Here is a 13,627-nt window from a genome sequence, read left to right as displayed (position 1 = left end):
GGGGACAGCTGAGCTTGTGTATCAGGGGACAGGCGGTGTGTGTCATGCGTGCATGACATCATGAGGGTGTTGTGTAGAGACTAGAGCCCTGGTTCCCAAACATCAGGTCGGGACCCATTTGTGGGCCGCGGACACATTTTCATGGATACCTTTAATTTTGGTTCTTGTTTGTAATTATTATTTCAAAACATCAAAAGAAAATCCTGAAATCCATTTTTTTTCCCTGAATTGATTCAGGAAGAAAAAGCAAAGACATTCCATAAATTAGATAACAAATGAGTAGTGAGTAGTGAAAATAGCCGATCTACAAGCTCACAACTTGTCATGATGTGACACTTTGTGAGCTTGTGGATCTGCTGTGTCTGCCATTTCTGAACATGTGCATGTGATTGCATAAGCGAGAAACCAATAAGACTGGCTCGTTTCGAGGCTCCAAACTCTCACACTCTCTGCTCTGCCGACGGCCACAACCGACAAAAAAATAAATCACAACGATGGCTTTTTGTCGGCTGTTTTTGGCTAGTGACGCCAAGCGGGTGACGGAGCCCAGCGGCCTGGAGTTGAAAACAGACTTTTTTTCATCCGCAGGACGAAGCGAGCGTTCGTGTGTCTTGCGCCCTTAACCCATTTTGACCTGAGATCAGATTCTAAAAATGTCCATTTGAAAATGACAGTTTTCTGAAAAAGCTATGTTTCTATGTCAGTCGTTCTTCGATTTTTCAAAAATAGCAGACCTACAAGCTATGAGCTTGTAGATCTGCTATTTTTCAATAGCTAAACATAATGCTAACACCAAAGGGGGTTCCCGCCCAAAATGGGTTAATGCCTGCCTGGATGGGCTGTGCGTCAACCCAGCACCTCAAAACTTTTTTTAACTTACTGTTTTGTTTTTTTTACATACTGTTTTTTATTTATTTTTTAATTCTTTGAACGTTTTCGCCTGTTATGTAAGAACATGGCCAACACGGTTACGCCAGGTTGAAAAGTGGTTAAAGCCATTGTTTGAGAAGCTGGCAGTCAGACCAAACCTTGTTCCAGGACTTTGGTCCTGGGTGGCGTGGAGTTCATGCGTTGATTGTTCAATATTTGATCAGCTGATGCACACAAGAGATTAGAGATTCTTGGAGCGCAATGTGAGATAACGAACAGACCTACTCATCACTTATCGGACAAGTGGCACGACGGATACAGAACTCGGCACACGTGGCCCCTGTGCATCGTGCCGTGCACGATACAGCGGATCTGCAGTTTTGGGTGAGCGACACCGGTCACACAACCAAGTATAAACCAGGCAGTGGTTCTCATCCCCTAATAAAAAACATATTTGAACTGGGAACCCCACCCTGATAAGCAATTGGAATGTAGGATTTGAGGCATTAAATTTAGTTTGACTCGGTTCCGAGTCAAGGATCTGTGAGCACAATATATATCTGTAGCTTCTTTGTAGATCAGCTATTTATATATACACTGTATATATTTTTTAAATTCTTATATTTCTTACTCTATTATTTGACAATTTGGCCAATGTTTGACCAGTTTTTATAGTATAGTTTGTTGATTACCTTTGATGCAGTATTACAATATTTGAGGTATTAAAAAAGTCATTAAAAAGGCCTGGGCCGTGGCTCAGCGGTCCAGGCACCTTGGCCGGAAGCCCAAGTCTGGCAGTGTGCCGCGGGTTCGACTCCCGATCCCGACGGCCTTTACTGCATGTCACCCACCCATCTCTCTCCCCATTTCCTGTCAGCCTATTGTCTGTCCCTCTATAAAAAATAAAATAAAGGCGAAAGCCACAAAAAAAACATAAAAAAGAAAGTCATTAAATTGTCACTTCACTGTTGTCTGGGGACCGCTGCTAAATCATATGGGGACCCTCATGGGGGTCCCGACCCACAGTTTGAGAACCATTCACACTCACACTTAAGGTAGGGTAAGTGATACAACACCCTCACAAAAAGTTCGGAAACTAATTTTGGTCGATTATTTCTCCCCTTTAAGAAAGAGAAAACAGTCCAATACATTTCCAGGTGGGTTGCCAGTCCAATCAGGACAGAGTACCCATATATATCAGCTTCAATCTTATAGTGTTCCAGTGCCAATTTGGTCTGCTCGTTTCTTCCTTTCATCACTTCCCATCACTTCCAATTTCACGTATTTATCCCGAATCCTGTGTGGGTTCTCTCTCCTGATTGGATACAATTGATATGTCGACCTGGAAATGGATTTTCTGTTTACTAAAGAGCTGGCGAGACAGGGACACCTCTGTCACTGAACAAACACTCCAATAGCAATGATTACCATTATGACCATTATGACCATTAGGATCACGCTAGTCACTTACACTATACCTTTTAACCCATTTAGGCCTGACGTCGAAATTTAATAAATGTCTTCTAAATCTTGACAGTTTTCTGAAATACCTACAGTATGTTTCTATGTCAGTGGTGCTCAATATTTCATGTCAGAATCTAATTGGCCACCGACCACCATCTGAAAATATGTTGTTCCAGGGACCCGCCCCAGAAGCAAAGATTTGAGTTAAAAACGTTCACTCTGAAATAATATATATTCAAAGATTTGTGCCACATTTTCAAAAATAGCAGACCTACAAGTTCATAGCGCGCCACTCGGTGGCACGCTATGAGCTTGTAGATCTGCTATTTTTCAATAGCTAAATTATAACATAATGCTTTAAAACACCAAAAGGGGTTCCCGCCCAAAATGGGTTAATTAACACTCAGGAGTTTACAGACTATATGAGCCCTTTCCTGCAGAATGCAGATCTACACACAGCCTGCCCAGTGGCTATATGTCCTTTTGTCTGCTGTAACAAAGACAGACACTGTGGGCTCCATACGTTCCATCTCCTAGTTGTCAGTTGCTAATTAATAGTAGGGGGGTTTGATGGGATTGTGTCTCTTTGCCTGCATGGTGGATGAATGCTCATCTTGCATTCAGGGATGTGGGGGAAGTGGTCTTCGAGCCTATAGCTGATTGATAAATTAATGACTTTTCCCAGGGAGAGGGGAGCCATTGTGATAGTAGCGGACCAGCTCATTAAAGAGCTTGATAGAAGTGTTTATTGGATTGAGATTACACTTTTGGCTTGGTGAAACAAAAGAGATGACGTCTTTTTGTCTTTTCTTTTTTTACACGGCTGCCTTTTTTCATTTCATTTTCCCTTTTCGACTCGCGGTAAAGGGCAGCACCTAGGGGTGCAACAGTTAATAGAACTAATTGATTAAAGCGATTTATAAAGAATAATAGATCTTCATAAAATAATGTAATTGAGGGGGGCTTAAGTTTCATTTTTATCAAACAGGAAAAAAATGAGACAAAATAGGCCAAGGGTTACAGTGTGTGTGTGTGTGTGTGTGTGTGCGTGCGTGCGTGCGTGCGTGCGTGCGTGCGTGCGTGCGTGCGCATTACCTCTGCAGTGCGGCCCCTCATCCCAGCCGTCAGAGCAGTCGGGCACGCCGTCACACAGCCTGCTCATTGCGATACAGATATCCAGGTCCAGGCAGCCATGTTCGTTCACAGGACACTGGTTCACTCGGTTGTGTGGACCTGTAACACACATGAAAAAAAAACACAGCTGAGGAGGAGGCCACAAACAAACCAAAATCAAAAGGTTTTGTTTCAAAGCCACCAGTTTCTACGGAGGGGGGGGGGGGACTCAAACAATCGCCCTGGCTGGGAGCACGTCAGCACCATCAAAGAATGAACCTATTTAAAGTCATGCAGTGTGATGTTCATTTTGGTTGTGTTTTTGGTGACACCTCTGGTGGCTCCATTGTTATTACAGGGTCTGTCTGGTCTGTAACAACTGCAATTGCCAGAATTCTGTTAAAACATTTATATTAAAAAAACACACGGACGTACCACTCCAAAAACAAATGTTGCAGAGACTGAAACTGTATGACTTGTAAAATAAACACATTTCGAGTTCACTTCCTCTCCGAGTGAGAGTTCACTTCCTCTCCGAGTGCGAGTTCACTTCCTCTCCGAGTGCAAACTTAGTGACAGACAAAAAATATTTTAAATATTAAATATATTATTCTGAAAAAAGCGTTTTTTTTAACGTTTTTTTTTGTGGAATGGAATTATGTGGATGGAATTAAAAACTAGCTTTTCTTTAATTGGAAAAAGTTACACTGTATGACTTTAAGTGCGAGTTGGTTTCTCATGAGATTCAAAAACTCGCAGAGTTCTTCCAAAAAATGGAATTAAGTGCATTGCATTTCATTACGCCTTATCGCATCATTCCAACCCGTGCCTCGGGAGAGACAGGAGACAATCAGAGAGTCTGTGGCTTCAAGTAGTCTCACACTCTTCTTAATCCATTCAAACCGGGAAAGCATTTGTGTCATTTTAGCGCTATATGGCTAATCAAAAATAGCAGATATACATGCTCACAGGGTGTCACTTTGTGCCGCGCTGAGCTGGTAGATTAGCTATTTGTGAAAAATCTGGAAAATGTGTGCAAATCTTTGAATATATAAATCTTTAAAGAGAACATTTTGTAACTCAAATCTTTGCTTCTGGGCGTCGCTGGAAGGACATATTTTGAAATGGTGGTCGGCGGGCCAAATACGTATAACGGTTAGTATGTGTATGATGTACCAATGTATCAGCCACATAATCGGCCACATAATTTGTATCAGATAATTGCTGTTATCGGTCAATATCGGTATATAGAACTGACATTAACCGATGGCAGTAGCCAATGTTTATCTGTTGTTGTTGAGAAGAGACACACATTTTGCGTTGGCTATGTTGGTGTGTTGGTTATCTGTCTACCAAGCTGTATGTAGATTCTGACCATTTATTTCTTGTATTGATTCAATAGGTATTTGTTTCTCTGGCACAAAAAGGGGGAAATAAAAACAAAAACTAAATAAAAATATATTGGTACTATCCGTATCGGCTAAATTGTTATTTTAAACGTCGGTATCGGCCAAGAATTTCTATATCGGTGCATCCCTAGCTTTTAGATTTAGAAGACACCTGTCGAACCGGCCTCGGGCAGGTCTTAATGGGTTAAAGGCAAGCCTATGTGGTACTGCTAGATTTGGGAGAGAGCTCAGCGAAGATCAAAAGGAGAAGGCATCCTTAGCGGGGCAAAGTCAATCTCCTCACTTTCCCTTCCCCATTCTCTTTCTGGCCGTCTGCGAGAGAGAGTGCAGCAGTGCTGGGCCGCTGGCTCCGTGTTATCTAGCCACCCGACCCAGGGCAGGCAGACCCCAGCCTTTCCCCTGTGATAAGTGGTCAGCGGCAGGCTGACAGCATGGATAAAAAAAGCCGTGCGGGGGTTTCACGTTCCTTTGTCCAGTCCCGGAGACTGACCCAGAGAGCCCCTCGGCCTGTAAGCTGCAGGGAGCTAAAGGTTTATATGGTTGAGTAAGGCTTTTCAGCACGAGGGGAGAGTCTTAACGGCTAATTTATGCTCTGTCGCACAGCGGTGACGCGCTCCAGAAATAGCCAATCTTACAAGGTCGAGACGCGCTGCGGATGCAACAGGTTGTGAACTTGTAGATCGGCCATTTTCATTGCAAGCATGACACCGTTGTGCTATGAAATATCAATCGAGCATGAAAGGTGTCCTATGTCTCACATATACAGTATGAACGAGCACACACTATGTATACGCAACACATGGTCAGAGCGTTTGTGTGTGTGTGTGTGTGTGTGTGTGTGTGTGTGTGTTAATAAAATGGTTAGATTATCTAACCATTTTATTAACACACACACACACACACACACACACACACACACACAAGACACGTATGTGGTAGATACGATCGATAGTGAGATAGATCAATCAATACTGTATAGTAGACATACAGACATTCCGGAGGTTAACTTTGAAAAACATTGCAAAGTATACAAAATAGGAGGAGCAAATTACTATAACAGAGTTTGTCTTTCTGGGCCCGAGGCCCAGAAAACTATGGGAGGACATACTCCTGCTCAATAACATTTTTATTAGTCATTTACAGGGAGAATCAGCATTTGTTTAATCCTAACCATTTTAGAAAGACCTGCGTAGTAGACCTTATAGTCTGTCTGGGCCGAGGCCAGAACATAAACCGATTCTCTCTCCACTCCACCGCTAAGAAAATTGTTTGCCTTGCCCGTTTTTTTTCCTTCTTCGTTTTCTTCCAATTCCTTCTTCTACTCGCACCCTCTCTTTCTCTCTCTCGCTAACATCTGCTGACCCATTTTAGAACAACACCAAAGAAGAGTAGGGGGTGTGGGGGGGTTACCTCCTGCACAGGAAACTATGCGTACCGCTGTGGGGTTCATGTAAAGACGTTTTGCAGGCGTAAGGAAGGTATAGATTGTATCAGAGCATGTGCACACACTGTAAAGAAAATAACGCTGGAGTGTTCATTCAAATATTCTGTACAGGTCCAAGTTTTACCTCTTTAGGACTAAAATTTACACTCTCTATCCTATTTTCTCAGAAACTGAGAGACTGTTGCAAACAGTTCACGTTATCACCCTTTCTTACTCACTTCTCAGCCGTAAAAGAGTCAAAAACATTTCCTTTGGAACACACTTCACGGTTTCCTCAATTCCAGAAAAGGTGTGTGAAGTATCTTTTACGTACTCTTGCCATGCACGCGAGGCCAGATGTAAACGGCTTTAGTGAGTCTTAAGTCAAAGTAAAAATACATCTGTCTGAAAAAGGGGCCAGGTTAGAAAAACATTCGTATTCATACTAAATGAAACACGCCATTTAAAAAGAAAGAAAATCAAAACACTGCACATGCACAGAGAACTGCGATGAGTCAGTGCTTTTGTTCGCACGACGCACGTCTCCACATTACCTAAACAAAAACCCACAAGCACTCACTCTGAATCCATCCCATCCATCCCACAGATTAGCCATCTTAAACAGAGCTTTAAAACATAGCACGGCTAGCACAAGTGCCCTAAAACCCAGCGGAGACACACAAAAAACAAGCACATGGCCAATAGCAGCTGAGCAGTCTATATAAAAGATGTGTGTCACATTCCAATAGTGACTTAGCAGCTCATACATCTGGCTTAGGGAAAAGGAGCAGTGCTCCTCTCCAGGGGATGCAGGAATTATGACAGACCTCCCACAGCCCCGGCATCTAAGCCACCCCTACTTTACATTCAATAAAGTGCCAGGCTAGGGATTTTCGACGTGAAGTAGTGCGGAATAAGAAATAAACCACTGAGCATGCACGCAGCAAATGTAACTGCATAACACCGATGCTGGCTTTAGTTTCCTATGGATATCAAAGACATAACAGCACTTGTTGTGGGAGTTATACCTTGTGTAGAGAGAGATGGAGACAAACACACACAGGCAAAACGTTTTGCGTGTTGTGGGTTTTGAGAAAGGTCTGCTAGAAGGCCTACGTGTGCTGTCACTATGATGCTGTATGCCCACTCACTGCAGCCTTCAGGCTACCGGTGGAGTGACAAATCACACCCACTCTCTCCCACACACACACACACAGTCTCACACACACACACACACACAGTCACACACATACGCCCACACACACAATGCTCCTCTCCCAAACACTCCTCTGGTTCCTCCACAGAACAGTCAAGCAGCCAGAATAGGTCTTTGGAAAACACACTAACAAACCGCCAGCAACACCAACAATAGACGAACGAGAGTTCCTAAGAGTTCCTACAAAATAGTAATATCTTGGCAGGGGCTGAATAGGGACGAGCAGCAGAAGCTAAATGGCGAGGACAATATGGAGGATTAAATAACTTTGCAGCGATGACAATGGCACTGGCCCCTGCACCCCCCTCTGCTCCAGTTTGGGAAGTTGTTGGCAGTGAATTGTTATGGGCTCACTCATACAGGCAGTGGGCCGCTTCCTTCCTCATCTGTCACTGGCACTGAGGTATTACCATACAGAGCCCTGCTTAGACAGCGCGCGCACACACACAAGTCACACACACACACACACACACACACACACACACACACACCGTAAGCCGGTTCATAGCCAAGGTTATCTGTAATCAGACTTTTAAGCAATATATGTTTCTATTGCCATAATTTGATCGTGTGATGGATGGAGAATGGAAACAATAAAGTCCTCCAAATTAAGCGCAGGCCCAATTAAAATGCCATGATGATGACCAATCAAACAAATAACTGTGAAGTTGAAGTAGTAGATCAGTCTCTGCGGTGGGGTTTTTAAATCATCAGCAATAAAACTTAAAAGCACAAGACAATTTGGTATTCAGCTCGTATAAAAGAAAGGACAATTAGGTATCACTTTACCCATAACTTATCATTATCAGGTGCAATAGAAATGACAGAGGGTGAAAGGGCTGAGGGTGGGAGGGTGATATGAATAGAACATTATCTCGTCACAATTAAACACGTCTCAATTACTCCTCGTTGGGAGGAAAGCACGAGGACACCTGCGAGTGTAGGAGTCTTCAAGACAAAGAACGCTGAATCGGGACAATATTATACGAAGCTTTTTAAGTGCATAGGGCGTCATGCAAGATATGAATAATTACACATCTCTCATATTACTCGGTAATAGGCAATGGTGGCATTCAAAAGCAACAAAAGGTATGGCACCGCCATATCTTGCACGCTACAAACCCTCTCGTGCGCTCAGATCAGCCGACGCAGGGAAACTGGAAGTACCTTCGCTAAAAACGCCGGGACACCGCTCCAAACTCTTCTCCCTTCTGGATCCAAAACTATGGAATGCACTTCCCATTACAATCAGAACTGCAGATTCACTCCCAATCTTCCGCCGCAGTTTGAAAACGCACCTCTTAGAACTCCATCCATCTTAGCCCACAGCACTTGCCGTAGTACTTGCCCTGGCCTCGACCTCCTACAGGCGTATGCACAGGCTCAACTTATGTAACTTAAATAGCACTTTATGTAGACATAGCACTCTATAGTGTATACACATATAGTTTCCTTAGATAGATATTCCACTGTTAGGTTCTTAAGCTTGCGTAGGATTCATACTTTTTTATGTTTTGATGTATTACCATGTTTTTTGTTCTTGCTTATTGTAAATCGCTCTGGATTAAGAGCGTCTGCTGAATGCCTAAATTGTAAAATTGTGGAAGTAGTACTTACATTTTTTACTTAAGTAAAAGTAGTATCAGTATCACAACGTAGAAATACAAGGTAGAAATACTACAAGTAAAAGTCTGGTGTTCACAATGTACTCGAGTAAGTGTACAAAAGCACTGGCATCAAAATATGCTTCAAGTACCAAATGCAAAAGTACTCATTATGCAGTATGTCCCATTTCACAAGATCATGTATACAAATCCTTTGAAAATAGCAGATCTACAAGCGCACAAGGCGTTGCAAAGCAACACGTTATTTGAGTGATGAATTGAGTACATGAGGACAACAATGGAAACAAGCCGAAAGGCTTTTCTGGTTTCACCCTTTACCAGACCTTGTATTGTGTACAGTACTTCCCTGTGCCTGGCCTTGCAAACTGTTAATATAGTATTCAATCAATCAATCAAAAACCAGTCTGTATGGTAGAGTAATTGACACTTATTAGCCTGCGGACCCCCCATTTGAAAAGATATGCCAGGGACCCCAATAAGGAGATTTTTACGGCTCTACGCAGTGATTCTCAACCCGTTTAATTTCAAGGACCCCCAGTTTGACATGCATTAGTCTACGGACCCCCATTTAATGGCATTTCTATCTCCGAGACCCAAATTTATATTTTAACTCAGAGTGTACAACTGGAACCAAATGGACTCCATTTGTACTCTCTCAGAGTTACAGACCCAGAAGGGTCCATTTGGTTCCCAATTATCATTTAGCTGGGGACCCCCTGGAACTATCTGGACCCCCTAGACCCAACTTTGGGAACCTCAAAACAGGTCGGGATACCACTTTTATCCAATCAGGAGAGAGAACAGGATACAAGTGAAATTGGAAGTGATGATGACACAAAGGAATGAGCAAAGGACAAAACTGTAACAGTAACACTATCAAATTGAAGCTCATTAATGGTATGATTTGTTGAAATTGGCAAGCCACCTGAAAATGAATTTTCTGTTTATTAAAGAGCTGGAGAGACAGGGTCACCCCTGTTATTGAACAAACACTCTATAGCGATGATTACTATCTGAAATTGGGTTTGTTTAACCCAAACAATACCCATAACCACTTAATTAAACCAGACAGCATCTGCATTGTGGGGAAATGCTTCGCAGAAAATCGGCAAGCTCACAACTTCAGTTTAAGCTTGTAGATCGGCAATTTTCTGAGATTCTCATTAAATAATAGAGTTTCTCTAGAACAGTCTCCCCACACTGCCAGCGATTCTTAGCGTTTTTACTAATCTAACTAACTCTCCCACTTGGAGGTGGTCTCTGATAATGATGATACATTTAGGGTAGGACCACTACTGGTTGACAAGAGGTATTGCATACAACTCAGACGAAAATACCTAGCCTGACCAAACATGCTGTACATTATAGCCCACCTGCAAAAATGTTGCATTTAACACATTCGATCCGGGAAAGCATCCGTGTCATTTTATATTTCAGCTATATACTGTATGTATATGTAGAACATTGGCTGGCTATTAAAAAATGGCAGATATACAAGATCATAGCGCGTCATTTCGTGGCGTGCTATGAAAACTTGTTTTTCAGAAAACCGATAGGATTTAGAAGATGATTGTAAAATTGGCCTCAGGTCGGGTCAAATTCCGGGTAAATTTATCTACTGTCGAGACAGATCTGTCCTGCTGGTGTGACATTTCCGTAGTCCGTAGATCCCACAATAGTCTCAATCACATCACATAAAAAAAAGGTGTAATAGTCCAAATTACATTCAGCCCTATTAAATCCTTCATTTCAATGCTTACCACGTCTCTAGAGTGAAATATGACTTTCAGCAAAGACAATATTTAACACAGCGTCTGAGCCTACGGCGGTTCCAAGTAATGCATCACTACCCGTGTCACCTTCAAATCATTCCCTGGGCACAGAGGGTGGGCGGAACTTGCATGTCTGTGGTCTGAGTTGTCCCGAGACCGGCTAACCAGCACCAGGCCTCGCTGGTGTGTGACGTCCAAGTGTCGCTCCCCAACTGTGTCCCCCCCCTCCTTCCACCTCTCCAACTCCCCAACTCCCCCAACTCCCCCAAGTCCCCGTGGTTAGGTAATGACCTTAAATTTTGATTCCCTGTCGAGCTATTGTCCGCAGCATAAAAGCCTGTGCGTATTGCCCCTCCTCCTGTAATGGCACGGCAGCCCCTGACTCCTATGCAGAGTGCTGTGGGCTCTAATGAACATGTTGTACCGGGTGACAGCGAGGCGAGGCCTGCCCACTGGCTGACTCTCCACACTCTGGAAGGGAACAATAACACTGTACTGTACCGCAGCATGATGCGGGACAGACGCAAGGACTTGTAAACCACATGACCCCACCACCCCCACCCCCCACCTCTCAAACTTGTTAACTTCCAAGGAACCCCCGTAACTCCAACTGTACAAAGGTCCTTGCAGACTCGACGCGTTTTTCTGGCAAACGGTGGAAAAAAATTCAGCTAAAAATCTGAAAAAACAACACCAATTTGGGGCAGGAACCCCTTTGTGTTTTAAGCATTATGTTATACTTTAGCTATTGAAAAATAGCAGATCTATACAAGCTCATAGCACGGCAGCGAGTGCCGCGCTACGAGCTTGTAGATCTGCTATTTTTGAAAGATTGTGAAAATGTGGCACAAATCTTTGAATATAAAATATACATATATATTCTTTCAGAGCGAACATTTTTAACTCAAATATTTGCTTCTGGAAGGTCCCTGGAACAACATATTTTCAGATGGGGGTCGGTGGCCAATTACATATGATATTGGGGGTCCTTGAAATGAAATAGTTTGAGCACCACTGACATAGAAACACTGGGTTTTTCAGAAAGACTGTCAAATCTGAGAACCCAGCGTCAACAAAAAAAGGAAAAACAGCACCCTCTTTTCCTTTGAATTTGATGCGAGTCAACAGTCTGTCTCGAGAGACTACACATTTAGCAATATCTGAAGTTACACGTGGCAAAGCTACTGTACCTATACCAGTGGACCCCCAGGGGTCCTTGAGGGAGTTCCAGGGGGTCCCCAGCTAAATGATAGTTTGGAACCAAATGGACCCTTATGGGGTCTGTAACACAGAGTGTAGAAATGGACACAGTTGTACACGCTCAGAGTTAAACCAACAGTGATTTTACAATATAAATTGGGGGTCCCAAAAATGCCATTGAATGGGGGTCCGTGGACTAATGCAAGTCAAACTAACGGGTTGAGAATCTCTGTTAGAGCCCTAAAAATCTTCTCTTATGGGGGTCCCAAGCATACCTTTTCAAATGGGGGGATTGCGGGCTAATTAGTGTCAATTTGGGGGTCCTTGACATGAAAAGGTTTGGGAACCACTGCTCTATACAATCCAAAACTGTCATCAAAGTTGAAGCAGCGTAGGGACAGGTAATATACACTGTAGGGACAGGTAATATACACTGTAGGGACAGGTAATATACACTGTAGGGACAGGTAATATACACTGTAGGGACAGGTAATATACACTGTAGGGACAGGTAATATACACTGAAGCAGCGTAAGGACAGGTAATATACACTGAAGCAGCGTAGGGACAGGTAATATACACTGAAGCAGCGTAGGGACAGGTAATATACACTGAAGCAGCGTAGGGACAGGTAATATACACTGCTACAGGGACAGGTAATATACACTGAAGCAGCGTAGGGACAGGTAATATACACTGCTGTAGGGACAGGTAATATACACTGAAGCAGCGTAGGGACAGGTAATATACACTGAAGCAGCGTAGGGACAGGTAATATACACTGAAGCAGCGTAGGGACAGGTAATATACACTGCTACAGGGACAGGTAATATACACTGAAGCAGCGTAGGGACAGGTAATATACACTGAAGCAGCGTAGGGACAGGTAATATACACTGCTGCAGGGACAGGTAATATACACTGAAGCAGCGTAGGGACAGGTAATATACACTGAAGCAGCGTAGGGACAGGTAATATACACTTTTTCCATTCCTATTCCTTCCTATGGGGCACATCATACCAGGACTAGCAAATTGAACAAGCTGTCAAGATGCAATATAAGGGAACACTGGTAAGTCCAAATATTAACATCTTTTTTTTCTTGCACCTGATCGCTGCAAAGCATCAGATTTTATTGAATTACTGCCATAAAATACAAACAAAGTCAGATCCCGTAAAGGAGGTGTACCATTTTTCATCTCTGGCCCCAAACAACAAAACAACATCTCACTTTGCATTAAACACAACAGAGTTTTCCCAATTGGACATAAAAAGAGGCACCAAATAAAAACAAACAAACCGTGTCATTTGCAAGGTAGGAAAAAACAGGGTCTAAAAGCCCCACTTTGGGGTGCCAGGGGTTAAGGCGGGACCTTTGCTGCATGTCACTCCTCAACCCAAGACTCAAAAGATAAACGTGCAATTTGTTTTAATTCAATTTTTCAATAAATAAATAAAATCCCCACTCGTGAGCTATTTCCCCCTCTGGTCAATGGCTAGGGCCTTTTGTTCAATAACAAGTCTTATGAAAATGC

At 43.0% G+C, this 13,627-nt stretch overlaps 1 protein-coding gene across 1 annotated transcript in view; it reads right to left on the bottom strand.

The window, feature by feature from the left end:
- lrp1ab (low density lipoprotein receptor-related protein 1Ab) overlaps positions 1-13,627 on the bottom strand; it is a 177,830-nt gene that overhangs the window by 132,146 nt on the left and 32,057 nt on the right. Inside the window, exon 3 of the mRNA XM_079517462.1 lies at positions 3,430-3,567. Within this exon, the coding sequence (XP_079373588.1) occupies positions 3,430-3,567 (138 nt within the window). The remainder of the gene's footprint in view (positions 1-3,429; positions 3,568-13,627) is intronic.

Source organism: Electrona antarctica (assembly GCF_951216825.1).
Source record: "Electrona antarctica genome assembly, chromosome: 2".
In the NCBI taxonomy this organism is placed as follows: Eukaryota; Metazoa; Chordata; class Actinopteri; order Myctophiformes; family Myctophidae; genus Electrona; species Electrona antarctica.
The sequence above is the reverse complement of the archived record's forward strand: the minus strand, read 5'-3'. Positions and strand labels throughout refer to the sequence as shown.